Below are 14,193 nucleotides of genomic sequence, written 5' to 3' on the forward strand. Positions count from 1 at the left end.
TTGTTATTATTATTAATGAAAGTTCCTTAAAAGTTTCATTTAAATTTTGTTTAAAACTGAGAGAGGCGTAGCACGGGCATCTAGGGTGGGAACGCCAATTCCGAAGGAAGGGTCGGCCCTTTCTTGCTTAATAATTTATAATTTACTTATGGTATTAGTCGCCACAGGTATTGTTTATTTGCCTGAAGTCAGCTGGGTTTTCATCATCCATGCATGTTTTAGCTAGAAAATTAGATGCCTCACTTTGCAACAAATGTTTTGAACTCTGGTGTTTTAAACCTTTCGGTATGACGCAAATCATTATAAAACCTACCTGAATCACAAGCGCCTGCACAACAGTAGACGTTGATCCAACTACCGATTGATTTGGTTTATTTTACTTCGCCTTTCTACCACTTTTGGTTAATCGCGAATATGAATATGAGTGATGATATTGAAGAAGGACCCCTCACAAAGAACACCCGTGCTCACGCCGGTATTCGAATCAGGGACCTCTGTCGTCTTGGCGCGCTGTGCATAACACTCTGACACGGAGGTGGGTGGATGATCCAACTATCGTAGTACACTCTACTAACGTAACAGTGCCGATTAGTAATTCAGACCACTGTTTATTACATCTTGAGAATGTTACATTTTAAAATAATTTTGTCCAGAGACCATTCGATTTTAAAAGTTTTCAAATGAATGCTAAACATTTCTATTAACACAATATTAAGCAGTTAGATAATAACGAAATAATAATAATAATTAAAAAACAATGGTTCTGCGGGTTAAGTTGTAGAGCAGCCACAGGCTGAACCACGAGGACTTCGTCAACTTGTTTGACAAAAACTGTGTTGATCTTTTAGTTTTTAGTGTACATCGCTGTTCGTGCGATAAATTATACAATGCAGTGGCCATTAAGAAGTGATATATTTGAGTTTGGTAAAGTTACGTCAGTCAATATTGCGTTTTGTAGCATCACATAGCACGAGTGGTACGAGCGCGAAGAACCGGGTAGGAATTCTACCGCTGCCGCCGTGTGCTTCAGAAGGCAGGAAGGGTCACATGAATCAATCACGTAGCATAGTAGCCCTCTGCTCCGTACGCTGGCGTACGAGAGAGCATTTGCGCGCGTGCTGTAGAGATCCAAGCTTTCCCTCCAGAAAGGCAGTAAGGCATATAGAGACGTTTACGCCGAACGTGCCCGGCGTCCGGCCTCGCCAAGGGATTGAAAAAATGCTAGAACAAGTGTTGTTAGTGGAGCGTTGCAAGCGGATCGCGAAAAATAGCTATTATAATGCCATGAAGGTTAAATATATATGAAATTAGTCAAGTTTTACTTTATATTTACAGCATTTACGTATTTTTTAAATTTTAAATCTGGGAACTCCGGGCGTACAGGCGTACTATAACGCTACGCCACTGAAAACTGACCGTAACTTTAGAATGCTTGAACTATAACTGCTAATATTATTGCAACGAGGATATTACATTTTAATACATATATAGTTTTGGGAACGAATAAGGCCCCGAGGACCACTCATTTATATTCTTAATGATTAAAGTCTCCTAGCATCTCAAGAAGGGAGCTTAGATTAAGGAGATAGTCAAGAATGTACGAGATAGTCACTTGCCTTATGTTACCTTAACTTAGGAATACATTGCTTCATTTCTAAATTCATCTTAATATGTAAAGAAACGAAAAGCTAATTATATTCCTAGACACGCAGTACAATTATGTCCGCTATTACGCCAAGCGTATATAGTTAGGGTGGCGTACCGTGATTTAGGGTATGAACCGCCCGATTAATTAAAAGTTCTAGTTTAGAAGTTATAGATGTATAATTAGGCTGTAGTGACGTGAAAGAGTCCGTAACATATATACCGTGCGTCCATTTCGATCTTCAGCCGAGAGATCGGGAGAAGCGTGGCGGTCGGCGCTAACGGAGATGCTGACATTTGCGGCCTGTAATGCCCGCTTATTTTTATGGACATATGCAGACATTTATATAAATATTGCAAAACGAGCACTAACCTGTGTTATAAGAGTACGGTTTTAATTTTAGTAGCTTAGTGGCTGTATGTGCCGATGATTTTGACACGTCCACCTCTTGTCAAACACGGCGTAGAGCTTTGTTTGGAGAACGTTCTCGTCGAGTTTTGCTTCGGTTATAATCCGTCGTTTTTGCTTAGGTATTTTAAAATTTAACGATCCAGTTTCTCGTAATTTAAGGACAAGATGTCTAACCGTATCTCTATGTGGAGTTGAAACGCCTGGGAATTTCTGTACAAATTGCCTACACACGTCTCGACACGAGTCTGTTTTCACGTACGTGTCATACATAAAAAATCTTTGTTCTAACGTGAACCTTGCGGCTGGCATTCCAATCGTCTCACTGACACAACACACATACACACTGCAATAACACAAACAAGTAACTGCAAGTAACCAAGAGTAACACTCTTGCGCACAGTACGAAATTAACACGCTCTTGGTTTACATTGCTCGCCACTATATTCACAGCTCTGTCTTCATCTAGTCGCGAAGGAACAAAAAAACTCGAGCTCGGAGATTTCGGATTGCAAGGAAGCTCACGAACTCCATTCACTTTTAACGGTTTCGTCTGCAGCGTAATCTTGATACAGTGTTGCACATTCGAAACCTCCAAACGATTCCCATCGCCACAAAACTCTTTCAAGCATATAAACTTAAGCAGGACGTTACTGGTCAAAACTATGATTAAAATGCTTTATTATCTGGGGCTCTTAACATCCATCGTTTTTATAGCGTATTTATTTGTGTATATAAGAGCAGAACTTGGATGAATTACAGAAGAACGTTTGCGTGTTATAACACAGGTTAGTGCTCGTTTTGCAATATTTATATAAATGTCTGCATATGTCCATAAAAATAAGCGGGCATTACAGGCCGCAAATGTCGGCATCTCCGTCAGCGCCGCCCGCCTCGCTTCTCCCGATCTCTCGGCTGAAGATCGAAATGGACGCACGGTACTTATACTTATGCTTTAAGCACCACACCTAGGCAAATGGATAACTAGAAGATATTAGGAGAGCAGTTTACATGGCGCGGACGTTTCTCGCATATTAACTAATTTTTTTTTGTGCTATTATATATTTATATTTATATATTAAGCTTTTGACACCCGTTCGCCTTCCCATGACAATATACAACCTAGGCGCACCATCAATTGCATTTCACTTTCCCTAAAGAACAAGTGAGTACCTCATGGATGCGTTCACTGAAACTATTTACTAGGTAAGTGATTTGAAGGACACTTTCCAGGTAAATGCTTCTCTCCATTTCTGTTGTACTCGTTTTCATGATGACAAACTATTGTTATGTTTAACCAAGAATGACCAGTGGCGATCATGAACGAAACCAAGACAACGAACAATGTTGAAGAGGAAATTGGATACTTGCTTAATACTTGAATTTCTTAGCTATTAATCCACCAAGGTAAATTTACATTTGCATTAATATTTTAAAATTTTACCTTATGAGGTTTAATCTCCCTACTGTTTCAGTGAAGCTTTATTGTAAATGGATGAAAAGATACTGTTTAATTTGACGTTATAAATATACATGTAATGACATTTTTTTTAATAAGTGATCTAGTAACTGACCGTGTTTTGATTTAAATATTTCCACAAGGTCTGTCTACATGAACAGAAACAGAGAGAAAAGGGGAAATAAAAAAATGAAAGAGAGAATTGGTCAGTTTATCCATTAGAAAAATCACATATTAACGTATGTACATTTCTTCATCTCTGCACACGACCCCATTTTTGGATCTCATGTGATGTTTCTAAGTTGTTGTACATAATCTACTTTCTGAATGTATCTAGTCAGGAAAAGACCAAGCTAGCTCGTCACAAACACAAGAGTAAAAAATCACTAAACATTGCCAAAATATCACACCATTTTTTTAAACTCCGTCGTCAATCTTTGGTAATAATTAATATGTCTTTTAAAAATGAACAGTTGTTTTACATCATCACTGTGCATATTCATGTAGAAAACCATGGATAGCTTAAAATCAATTTATGAATGGTTGGAGCTATGAAACAGTCGTTACATGATAGCTACATCGATTTGGAATTCTCGGAAGACATAATTTCCTTCTGTTTAATAGTTTTTAATGTTTGCATACTCACATCACTAAAAAATGAAAAGGCGTCAGCTCATAACACGGCTTCAAAGGAAGTGACTTATTTAACTTTTATTTACAATATACCTACTATATTTATATTCTCTTAGTTATATTGTAGTAGATACATATGTAACAGAAGATATCTTCCATTAACAAGAAACTTTGTAAACAAGCTTATGCTTTTATTCAATTAATTTTCAGAAAAAGAAAGCCATCGTTAACAAAGTATTAGCGGAAACTGGTTATTAACAAAATATGATTAATTTGTAAATGATTTATTCTTCGTGCAGGGTTCCCGAGTGGCCATTAAAAAGGTGGGAAGGAAGAAGATTGACGTTAACAAGAAATTACTATGGGAAATTAAACAGGTAAGTTCAAAAATGTTTAGTAATAGCAATGCAATTAAATATATATATACGTATATATATGATAAAGTAGCAGTTTTATATTATCCTTGGATATTTTACTTTGTGTTTGACTATTCAAGAGAGAGTGAGAATGTCTGCCTCTCGTCAAAACTTATTAATACTATTTTTAACGCAAAAACATCAATAGCATATAGAACATTGTCACAGTCAGATTTATTGTCGACCTGCCTCATCATCATCATTATTATTATTATTATTCTAATCATTAGCCGTGAAAAATGTGTTTAGTCAAGGTGTTGAGTGTTTTTATTTGTATGTATTGTATATTTGATCTGCCAAGCCAACGGGAGAAAGAAAGGGAGTCGCGAGTCTGACGGGCGAGCACCAGAAAGGTCACGTTTTTCGTCTGAGACTTAGGAAATGCGACCTTAACGACAACCATTTAAATATCTCGGGTTCCAGCCGCCGAACTGAAGTGAAACTTTTACCAGCGCAGCAACATGTATGCAAGGACGGATGTGTGGAGATTCGTTGCGATCAAGCATGAATTAAGGATGCCAGATCGAATTGGTTATGGACACAGATTGCAGTTGCTGTGGGCGCCGGGCTGACGACGGCCTAATCCGAACGTACCATACCAGAAGCACGCTCCGTCCAGGCTGGGAGACAATGGAGCGAAGAGGAATGGCCTCTTGGGAAGTGCACCTCCAACGACCGCCAAGCGTCCTTTTTCGAAATCCGCATAAAACGAAAGGACCTGCCATTTTCGACACACAATTTTACCGCGAGTTCCAAGGAGAACACATCCCCGCGCTCCGAAAGTTGAGACTACCATTGTGCCGACTCGTCGTGTGTGGTTACCTTTTGGTGAGGACGAGCGGAAGTGCGCCAGCCTGCGGTAGTCGTCCGAGCGAGTTTGTGAGAAGTGGCTGTAAGCGAGATTTTGTCCTTTTCGTGAAGTGAAACGCTCATAAGCATGGCCGGTTAACTGTAGAAGAGAGGAGAGGGGTCACCCTCGGTTCGCCCCGATGCCAGACAAGACACCACGACTAATGCCTACATCATGCTGAAAACCCGAGCTACGCCGCCTGATGCCTACCAGCCGCCACAGAGAGGGAGAGAGATGTCGAACGCTGCCATGTCGACGTCCCGGCGCTTGAGATCGTCCGACGGTGATGGAGAAGACGCCGACGACCCATGAACGACCGTCCACCGCCCAGATGCGACGTCTGAATCACGCCTGAACACGGAGATGCTCACCGACCCCGAGAGGAAGAGACGCCGAGGCCCTTGACGTCCCCGAGCGACGCCGACGACCCATCGTCACTGATCCGCCGAGGAACAAGATGCATTAACGCTCTTCACCTCCTCGTCGTCGCGACCAAGGAAGAATAGGAAAACTTTCGTGTGCATTCTAAGTGATTTCAATCGCCTGCGAGGACACCAGGATGCGCCGTGGAACCAGAGAGATGGAAACGTATTCATCTGTATGAATGTCAACACTTACCGGCTCGATTGATATTTAGAGAATGCCCTAGAAATTCGTCGATTTTTTGAAAACGCCCACGCAACTCGACACTTCGTATCTGACTCCCGTTGCGCTTAATTTTGTATTTAATTGTCTCAGGTCAATTTTACTCATTTCTTGTGATTTTTTTTTAATGTTCTTAAGTTCACTGTTGTTTCTGCTCCTTTTTTAAATTTGATTGAAGTGCGTACTGCTAGGGTAAAGCGCCGCCCGCTTAATTGTTTTGTCTATTTGAGGTTTGTTCAGTTTAATATGTGTCAGCGCTGTGTCGCTGCTAGCTACGTCAGGTCGCGTATGTGATTATGGTGTAAGTATTTGCCTGGTAATATTAATTGCTCGTCGCGGCGAAGTGTTGAAGTCCCGCCCGCTAGAGAGTATATGTTTGCGTCACTCAACGGAGGTTATTGTTATGTTTAGGACCACGTGAGGTCAAGTAAAAGGAAAAACGTCCGCCCACGTGAGCGTAATTGCCGTTGAGATGCTTTGTTTATTGTATTGTCACCGCACCGGCCTATTATTAAACATAAACTCAAGTAAGGGCTGGCTAGTGATTAGAAGTAGCACTGGAGCAAATTCACAAATGACCTGATTTAGCAAAAGTCAATGTAAAAGTAAATGCGAATGCAATAATTAGGGCTCGTCGTCAAAAACCTGTGCATTTTATGTATTATTTTTTGTTGATGACCCCGTAGAGAGAATCTGTGAGAGAATGTGTGAATGCAAGAGTGGGAACCTGTACTAAATTGATTTTGTTTGTTATGAATTTAATATACTTTTTATTTTTTATGTTAATTTGGCCAATATCATTTCATACGTAGGTCGCTACCCGTGATTTTCAGGTATGCAGCTAGCCGCTTCCCGGCTACAGTTAAAGTCTGGTAATCGAAAGTATATGTGTTTTCTTTTTGATATGGCTAATCGCTATGCACTGTTGGTCACCGTCCCTATACACGAACTCAACCTGGACCGTAAAGCAGTTTCACTTGTCCGAGGGAGATTTTGCCGCCTCTATCTAGGTAGTTTATTCTTATCAGGTCAACATATGCCATTTATTTATCAATGAATAAATGATAGTTCTTTCATGGGGAGTTCGGAAGCATTTTCGCAAAATTATTAATAAATGTACAAAACATAAAAAGGTTACATAAATGCAGTGGCGTCGCCAGGATAAATCATCTGGGGGGCTGAGGGGGTGCGGAATAAAATTTAGGGGGTGCGATGTTGAAAATAAAGAAAGCATGAAATATGCATGCATGCTTTTAGCAGAGGCGCAACCACGAATTTTAGTCTGGTGGGGGGAAGTACCAGGATAAACCTGCCAATATAATAATAACAATAATAATAATAATAATAATAATAATAATTATTATTATTATTATTATTAGCAATATTAGTAGTATCAAAGACATCCTCGTAAATCACGCAAGAAAGGGAGAAGTTGGTGCTAAAGAATTTGTGTTAGACAAGCAATTTGAAATATTTTTTCAACACGTTCAATTTCACATTAGCTAATAATTGAAAACAAGCACACAAACTGTATTTTTGAAAAAAAGAAAATGCATAACGAATATAATTATTTTTATACATATGCCATGCATAACTTTTATGTTCAACATATATTTTACACATATGCAACAGGAGCGACGTAAAAAATAACAAAATACATATGCAACATTTAACACTAAATTGTGTACGTATTTTAAGTTTCCTTAATACATATATATAACATATTATTTAAATGCATTACATAATCAATTCTTCCGCCTCTTAACAAACCGCCAGCAGAAATGATATAAATCTCTCAAATGTACGCGCTGCTTTTCATCCAAACAATTATTCATGCATTTAAGACCAAACATCTTACCAGTAACAGTCTGAAGGACATAGTTGGTCTTACTTCTCTCTCCGGTAATTTTCAGTGCAGTGCAGAAAAAGAATGATAATGCTCGCTTCACATTTTATATGAAAATTATTGCAAACTGAAAACAATATTATTAAATTGGGCGCCGCATTCTCTCTCTCTTATAACATTTTAATTTAGATTGTTCGCCGCCCCCTAGCTACGGTTCTGAACTTTTACGAATGTACGAAAAATATTTACGAAATGCAGTTTTATTTGCATAAAATTTGAAATCCATGATGGCAATTGCCTCCCTCTGCCCTCACTGCTGGTGTCCTTGGCCGTCTGGAAGAAAATGTAAAGAAATATATGAAAACTTATTCCATCTTGAGTATAATTTTGTACTACTATCTTAGATTCTGTAAGCCTTGCTTTTTTTTTACTTCAATGTTGCCGCCCCCCCCCCCCCCACCCACCAGAGCCCTCCATAGAATTGATTTCCGACCAAGATTTGGGAGTAATGCACCCTGCACCCACTGTAGTTGCGACACTGGCATACAACTCCAGTTAAATAATTTCCCAAGCACGACCTGATGATTATCTTGAAAGCACCTGAAATTTTTGTTCCAGTGCGACTTGGAGAAAAGAGGAACAACAAGTAGGTGGACAATAAAACCGTTTAACAGCAATACCAAAAAGAGAACTCACTGAGCTGTAGCCAAATATCGAAAAACACTAACAGACCACTTAAAAGAAGAAACAATTCTTAACCTTAATACTGTCGAAAGAAATGACAGCGGCCTCTGATCTTTATAGAGACTGCCGACAGTAAACGAAAACATATGCGGCTTCTCTTTCAACGCTTGGCTGTTGTATACAGTAACAACGGTCTCACTACAATATCTAACATTCGGGTGCTCAATGTGACTACGACATATGACACTGTAAGAGTTAACGTTTTCAACATAGGTCTTGAATAGGGTGTGCTGAAGGGGGTGCGGAAAAAATTTAGGGGTGCAGAAGCACCCATTCGCGCCCCGTGGCGCCGCCCCTGCATAAATGACTTGGCTTTTATAGTTTAGCCGAAAATGATTCACCAGCCAATGTCACAGACGGTTTTCGTAACATATCCGATTTTAGTGCGTTATCCGACAGAAAAGATGAACATCAGTGCTACTCTCTACTCCCGACCAGCCGATCTCCATGGCTGCGACGCCAGAGGTCCGAGGTTGGAATCCCGGCCTGGGGCAAGTGTGTTCTTTGTGAGTCTCGCTTCATCAATTTCACCATATCATCACTCATCCTCGTCGTCGCGATTAGCCAGGAGTGGCAGAAATGCGACGCTAGATAACAGAATCAAATCAAGTCTACTCCCGACGGTGTGAGCGCGCTTCTTTTAACCATCACGCCCACTGAGACGCGGGGAAACGTGGAGAAAAGCGGCATAAAATGGTGCAACGCCCACTACAGGGAAAGGCGTGGAACAGAAGCTCGGAATTTCCATGCCAGAAGTCTGCAGGTTATCTTATAGACGCCGGAAACGCGTCTATTGCGTTTTATTGCCGCGTTTCTCCGCGTCTCGGTTAGCATAAAGCTTTATGTGTGTGTGTGTGTGTGTGTGTGTGTGTGTGAGACGCACTTGGCGCTGAGTAGCCCACAAAATGATTTTGTTTCCTTCGCCAGAGCCTTCGGTGCTTAGCTCCCGGACGGAAAGCTCGTCTTCATAAAATGAGAGTTGTTTTGCTTGGCGTTGCCTTTGGGCGTGAGATCGCGGCTGATAACATTGTTTTCCTCGACTCAATCTTGCGTTGGCGGTTAGTAAATCCTTGGCTACGAGTTGACTACACGTAACCTTGGCCTTCATTCTGCGAGACACCTACCCCTCTCTACTTTACTCCTTTTTCCCCACTGTTACTTGCGCACACTAAATTCAACGTTTCGCCATCCCTGCCTTTACGACTTAACTTACCTGCTCCGCCGGGGGAAGGGAGATTAAATCGGTTAATTGCAACCCACGTCTCCCTTTGGAAATTACCATCGTTCGTTACAAATTTTATTGTATTTGTAATTGTATGTTTGTTATTTTACGTCGCTTTTCTGTCACTTTTGGCTAATTGTGACGATGAGGATACTGGATAAGTTATGAATAGATTAAAGTGATGAAGGGACGAAGGGCGGCGCCAAGGGTGGTTCAAAGTCGACCACACCTTTGCCTGTCAGAATGTAATGGGCAAATTTAGAAATAAAATGAAATAATCTCGTATGTATATATTTATGAATGTGATGAGAAACCTTTTAAGATTCTGTGAGTCTCGAGTATTAGAGCATTTCTCCATATTCTCCTCTTCATTTGTTCTTAGTTTTTAATTATTATTATTATTATTATATCATGTGAAATATAACAGAATCTAAAATGTGAATGCAATATTTAAATCCTTGTCTGATTCAATTAATTCAAAGAATGTGAATAACGAAATACATTTGTGATTTATTGATTTAGTTGATTTAACTTTGATGCCACTTTTTGGCAAATCGCTAAGATAAGAATAAGGATGAACAGATGAAATGGGCGTTGCAACAAACACAATAATATATCCATGCCTTATTAGGGTTCGAACATGGAACCTAAGACTTCGTAGCACGTTAAGCTGAACACACACTCACACAATCACACACACATATCACATATATGTACTTCGCTTTTCTGACACTTCTGTCTAATCGCGACGATGAGGATGATTGATAATATGATGTGATTGATGTAAGGACCCTCACAAAGAACACCCAAGCTCAGGCCCGGGATTCGAACCCGAGACCCCTGGCGTTGTAGCGCGCTATGCTAAACCACTCCGCCAAGAAAGTCGGCCTATATGAATGTGTGTGTGTGTGTGAAATAGAGAGAGTGATTGTCATTGCGTCAGCGATTTGGTACCGAACAATTCTAAAGGTTTTCAACGTTTGTTGTAAGTCCACGTTTATGTTCAGATTGAATAATGAGGATTGCATCAACAGTTTAGAATGCAATCGGAAACACTGTCTCCACAGGGTATTGAACTTGGGATCACTTGATTACAAGGCCACGCCACACGACTTTGCGCGCCCAAGAATTTCATAACTGGGAATTATACCTCTTTTCCACATCAGTGAGTTCTGTATTTTCCAATCCTAACATGCATTGTTTTTATGTAAGTTGGGACAAATGAGAGTTCATTTTCCTCTCAACCCACACCCCTTATTGGTTGTCATTCTGTGCAATTTATTCATGGGGTTTACTCCTTAAGGGTATTAATACCAACACTCCCTCAGCTTTGAGATTTAGTGTCACTTTGTTGCCTTAATTAGAACTCTTTATTGCGAGTAATATTGCCTTAGTTAACATAAACCCTTAATCAAAACCGTTAATGCAAACTTGTTCCGTGGAATCCTGTTTTGGGACACGGAAATTAAAGCAGAAACGAGCGAATAGCTTCATTCTTGCACGAATGAATTTTTAATAACTCATTTGCATTCGCTAAATGAGCGAGGAAAACCAATTTGAAATAGGCTGGCGTAAAACACACAACATGGTGTTGGTTTGCTGCCTTTAGCATTTGACCTAATTCGCTGCAAGTGATGCTTTCTTTCATTTAATAACGCCCGTCGTGGTGAAGCATTTGCCACCACAAGCGGTCCCGATGGCTAGAAACCGCAAAGGATAGGCGGTGTGAGCCACGATAAAGCAAGCAAGCAAGCAAGCATTTGCCACCAGATGTTTTTAGCTTCTTCCTCCCAATATATCAGTGGCGTGCAAAAGGCAGTTGATGGAAGTTATTTCCCGTTTGTCTCAGGTGTTTTAAAAATATCATCGTGATCAACCAAAAGTGACAGTAATGAGAGGTAAAATAAAACAAAATTTTAAAGGAAAAATGTGTGAAAATTAGATGAGAGAAAGTGTTTTGTTGGGTTCCAATGCCAGCAACAAATGTGAGTGAAGGGTAAAGGAAGAATATATGTATTCTATGCATAAGCTTAAAGTGATAATCAGTCAATAGCCGGAACGTCTACCACAAACGAATACACACGAGTACGAATACTACTACTACTACTACTAATAATAATAATAATAATAATAAAATAATAGTAATAGTAAATGCATATTAAAATAAAAAGGTGCTCATTATAATTATTACTAAACTTGATCTGTTGCTTCTGTCATTTAGAAAATGACGTTCTCATTATCATCTTAAACAAATATCACTTAAATATATTATTTTTTCTAAATTTCTGTATCGCCCACCGACAGGAGACAAATTTAGTACATGGACTTTGTATTTTTCTCTTCATCTATTGCTTAGAAAAATTAATGTAACGCCACGCGTCTCCGACGAGACAGTAGAGCAAGTTCGTGGCTATCCCCTGGCCACCACGTAGCCCAAATATCACTCCTCTGGACTTCTTCCTCTGGGGGTATGTTAAGGGTGCAGTTTACTCAACGAAGGTGCCAAAACGTGAATGCTTTGCGTGATCGAATTGTTGCTGCCATTGATACCATCCCTGACGACTTGGCGCGAAGTGGAATACCGACTGAACAGTCTTCGTGTCACTAAAGGTGCTCACATACAAGTGTGGTAATTTCTTTGCAATAAAATTACCAAAAAATGTGCAGGTGTGTTCGTTTTAATTTCCCATCACTTCAAAACCCCAGAGGTGTATCGTGTACACCCTGCACATACATACAACACAAAAGAATAAGACCATTTAATACGAAACGTTGATCCTCTCGGTTGGATAGTTTTTAAAAATGTGAAGTGATACATTGTTTACATCTCACCCGACCGCCATCACATCTAAATTCATGACCTTGAGGTCGCTTTCCGATTATCGATTTCAATAGCATGTACTCTGATTGGTCGTAGAACCATTCCTAAATTTAAATTATTTGACCGAACCTTGGATCCAAAGAGAAAAACGACGTTGTCTCTGACGTCATTTCCTTTTAAGCGTTCAATTCAAGGACTTGTTCGTGATTCATTTGATCGTGTACAATCAATGAATACTTGGTCGGGGCATCCACAACTAAAGTTGCCCAACTCAGAGCCTCCTGGAGCCCGTTCGAAGCAACAGATTACGCTGAAAGTTTGTGTAGAGACTACTGAGCCCATGGAGAAGCGATTGCTGACGAAAAATTTAATTCAAATTTTCACCACCAGGTGTAATTGTGTCGCGGAGAGATATAAATTTCCCCTATTCAGATCCCTCTATAGCTGTCGAAGCAACGGGTTGCGGTGAAACTTGGTATAAAGGCTATGGAGTCGGAGATCTTGGGGAAACGAATGGCTGATGATAATGAAAGTAGTTCAAATTTTCATCACAAGGTTTAAATTTGGCGCTGTAGTAACAACAACCAGTAACTTGAGTTTGTCGGAACAGTAGTGTTCAATATGCTCCCTGCCAACGTGAATGACTCTTTGGAAGCCAAAGGCACGAGCAATGGTTGGACGAAGCGTTTCCCAGGATATTGTTCACTATGCACTAGGGTCTGTGCACCAGATTTCAGCGCCACATTTCGAACTGGTGGTGAAAATTTGTACTATTTTTTCACTGTGAAGGTGAAGGATATCCTGTCCGTGACCTCTTGATAACATGACAACGACATTAGCAATACGCTATTCGGGAGACAAATCGGCTATTTTATCATCTAACGTTATATACTGAGGTTCAATTGAAAAAAAAAACATCAACTATGAAATGGAGTCCGGAAATTTGATAAACATCCCGCCACTTGTAATGAAGTATGGCGTAGCTTCTTCCCGTTTCCAAATGAAGAAGATCTTAGCGTTTGTTATGAAGCTGCCTTTCTGCGTAGAAGGCCCTTGTTGAAAAATTGGTCCTTTGAACTGCTTTCAAGATGTCAGCAACAATAAATGTTATTTTCTCTCTTCGGATTGATCTCCCGGAAGAGGACGCCAGGAGAGGAGGAGAGAGTATCCTGTTGTTCGACGAACGGAAATTGGCTTCCCAAATTAAGGGTTTATGGATAATGCGGACTTCCTTCTCATCTTCTTGTTTGGTGTAATTGAGGACTATTCAAAGGGCGTTTGTGAACTTCGGGGAATTCGTTTGGGTTCCTATTGAGTCTTTTTCTTGGAGCTGTTTGCTTCGCATTAAAATGGCGGAAGATGTTTTCTTTCTTCGATATTTTGGCTGTTTTGAAGAGGGTGCAACTGGCCGTGTAGCCAATTGAAAAATACAGGGAGATTGAAAATTTTCCCCTCGCGGCTGAATTTTCAAATTCAGTTCTAAATTGTTACATTTTTTAAAAAA

General features: G+C 40.1%; 1 protein-coding gene across 1 annotated transcript in view; it reads left to right on the forward strand.

Annotated features, from left to right (window-relative positions):
• The window catches only part of LOC145991744 (atrial natriuretic peptide receptor 1), a 390,591-nt gene that overhangs the window by 338,077 nt on the left and 38,321 nt on the right, over window positions 1-14,193 (forward strand). The window contains exon 12 of the mRNA XM_083127821.1: window positions 4,445-4,522. Within this exon, the coding sequence (XP_082983947.1) occupies window positions 4,445-4,522 (78 nt within the window). The remainder of the gene's footprint in view (window positions 1-4,444; window positions 4,523-14,193) is intronic.

Source organism: Lepisma saccharinum, chromosome 1, assembly GCF_977018435.1.
Source record: "Lepisma saccharinum chromosome 1, izLepSacc3.1, whole genome shotgun sequence".
Lineage (NCBI taxonomy): Eukaryota > Metazoa > Arthropoda > Insecta > Zygentoma > Lepismatidae > Lepisma > Lepisma saccharinum.